General features: G+C 54.5%; 1 protein-coding gene across 1 annotated transcript in view; it reads right to left on the reverse strand.

Annotated features, from left to right (window-relative positions):
• Positions 1–2215, reverse strand: part of SLC39A1 (solute carrier family 39 member 1) — a 5961-nt gene extending 3746 nt beyond the window's left edge. Inside the window, exons 1-3 of the mRNA XM_003802270.3 lie at positions 2144–2215; positions 1174–1392; positions 874–1004 (exon numbers count right to left, since the gene is read on the reverse strand). Coding sequence (XP_003802318.2) covers positions 874–1004; positions 1174–1360 — 318 coding nt within the window. The 5' untranslated portion in view covers positions 1361–1392; positions 2144–2215. The remainder of the gene's footprint in view (positions 1–873; positions 1005–1173; positions 1393–2143) is intronic.
• Between the last annotated feature and the right edge of the window lie 184 nt (positions 2216–2399).

Here is a 2399-nt window from a genome sequence, read left to right on the forward strand (position 1 = left end):
GTTTTAAAACAATAACTGAGAAAATGACATGAAGGCTGTGTTGACCAGTTTGATGGAAGTATTTCGGATTGCATGTGAAAACCCTGCACTGTACCCCAGAAGTGCATTAATGTACATAGTTACCATTCAATAACAAAAAAAAGAGCGTCACCAATATAGATGTACACAAAAGGATCAAATGTTGGCCCACCTCCCCAAATGTTCACACGCAGAGCCACATATCATCACAAGGTCATTCAGGCTTATTATACATAGTCACATGGAGACATGGATCACTCAGTAATAGACACAGAAAAGGTTATATCCTGAGGGTTACTTCCTCAGTTTTAGGGGAAGAAAACAGGACAGAGTCTAGGATAACTTCCCTGTACCACCACCCACTGTCTCAGTTTTTCTATAGTGAGGCTTTGCTATGCTTTGGACTTGATCATTCTCTACATCCCACTTCCTCCCGCTAAAGCCTTTTGGTCAGCAATACCAGGACCCTGGGAATTGCCTCCTATCCTTCCTAGGCCTACAGGGACTTCTACAACCAGCCCTTCAGGAAAACAGGAAGAGAATGAAGATGACTCTTGCAGCACTCCTAACTTCTTGATGGCTAGAACTGAGAAACCCGTAGAGTAGGTCACACATCTGATAATAAGGTTTCTCACACTATTTCAAGGGGCACATAGGGGTCACACAGGGACTAGAGAGAGGGCTGAGAGTTATGTCCTAAGACCAAAAATCACAGTTCATAGAGTAACGTGCCAAGAGCCTTCCACATAGTCACGGAGTGATCTGTGAACAGATCTATACAAACCATCACTCCTAGAGGTATGCAACTGGACACACCCCACACACAGAGCGTCACATGCCCATGCCAGTGCTCACCGTCACATGCAGGGCCGCCAGAGCCTCATCTATGCCAGCCAGGTAGTCAGGTAGCAGGTCCAGGAGACAGGTGGCCAAAAAGACGCCCCCTGCGAAGCAGCTTACCAGGCTCAGGACTTTCTGGCGAGAAGCTGAGCAGGAGTGGGAATGAGCAAATGGACCCCTGCAGGCCCCACAACCCCAACCCAAGCAATGGCTAGCTACTCTTGCCTTCCTCTCCTCCTTAAGTCACCTCCCTCAGCCCCAGAGCCTTCCCTAAACCAGGCACTCATAGCAGTAGAAGAGGAGAGGCTGACTGACCTGAGGCTTCGTGGTTAGCTCCAGGCCGGCGCAGTACACAGATGGGCACCAGGCTGCACAGGAGAGTGAGCACTAGCAGAAGCACCAGAGCCCCCAACTTCACCTCCAGTCCCACAGGCACCAGGGGCTCCGAAGATCCTGCCTCTGGGCGCCACACCAGGAGTTCTGTTTCTCCCCAGGGCCCCATGCTGGTTGTGGTAGCTCCAATGACTCTCTGATCTGGGAAGATAGACCAGGGCGGTGATCAACCCAAGGGCCGGGTTGGGGGCAAAGAAAGACAAGCCCAGAAAAGGGGAAGCCTGGTCAAAAGCAGGCCATTCCCTTGGCCCAGCTACTTTCTGACCTTCCTCAGTTCAGAGTGACTCATCCACTCCGATTACCAGAAGCATTCCTTTCTATTCAAATTTTCTTTCCCAAAAGATTTATTCCAGGATCCAGCGGGGGAAACTGAGGCAAGGGAAGAAATTTGTGCATGTCTCGTTACACTTTCGTCTGGACACCATCGAGAACTAGAGAACTTGGGGGCCAGTTCAAAATAGGACCTGCAGCGGAGGTCCCCTAAGGAGGATAGAGGCCACACACACCTCACTGCAGAAAGGAGTAGATGAAGTTAAGGGGGGCCAGGGCTGCAGGAGGGGTCACGGGGAACTCCGCGGACCACAGGAACAGCAGGAGCTTGGGAGCCGGCCGCTCTCTAGGGCCCTTTCCTCCGCACTCCCCAACCCCCAAAGCGGAGGGCGAGCGCTTCACACCACAGGCTGGGACGCCAGGGCAGACTGCCAATGGAGAGGGGCCCTAAGGGGCTGAGGTCCGAGAACCAAGGCGACACGGCGGGCGGTGGCCTCGGGGCTCCAGGAGGAAGGGTCCGAAGCCGCCAGCGTTGCGGGAAACAGAACGTCAGCGCTGGTACTCTGGCCTTGGGAGGCCTGGGCGGCAGCCCGCGCCCCACCCGCAGACAGCCCGCACTCACCTCGCACGGGTCTCACTCCATGGTACCCACTCGGTTCCGGGCTCTCGCCGGTAATTCCAGTCCCCTCCCAACCCCCCCTCAGCCGCGTACCAGTGCCCGGCTACCAATGAACGTCCTGAGGGGGCGGGACCAGACTAGAAGTGACGTGAGTGAGTGAGTCTGGAGCAACCAGAGACTGGGAGCAGGAGGGGGCGGAGCAGAGGACCAGAGTTAGATAGGACCGGGTTGGGGGTTAGATCGAAGACCAGGGGACCGG

The sequence above is a fragment of the Otolemur garnettii genome, unplaced genomic scaffold (genome assembly GCF_000181295.1).
Source record: "Otolemur garnettii isolate 467f Iridium unplaced genomic scaffold, OtoGar3 scaffold00244, whole genome shotgun sequence".
NCBI classification, from domain to species: Eukaryota; Metazoa; Chordata; class Mammalia; order Primates; family Galagidae; genus Otolemur; species Otolemur garnettii.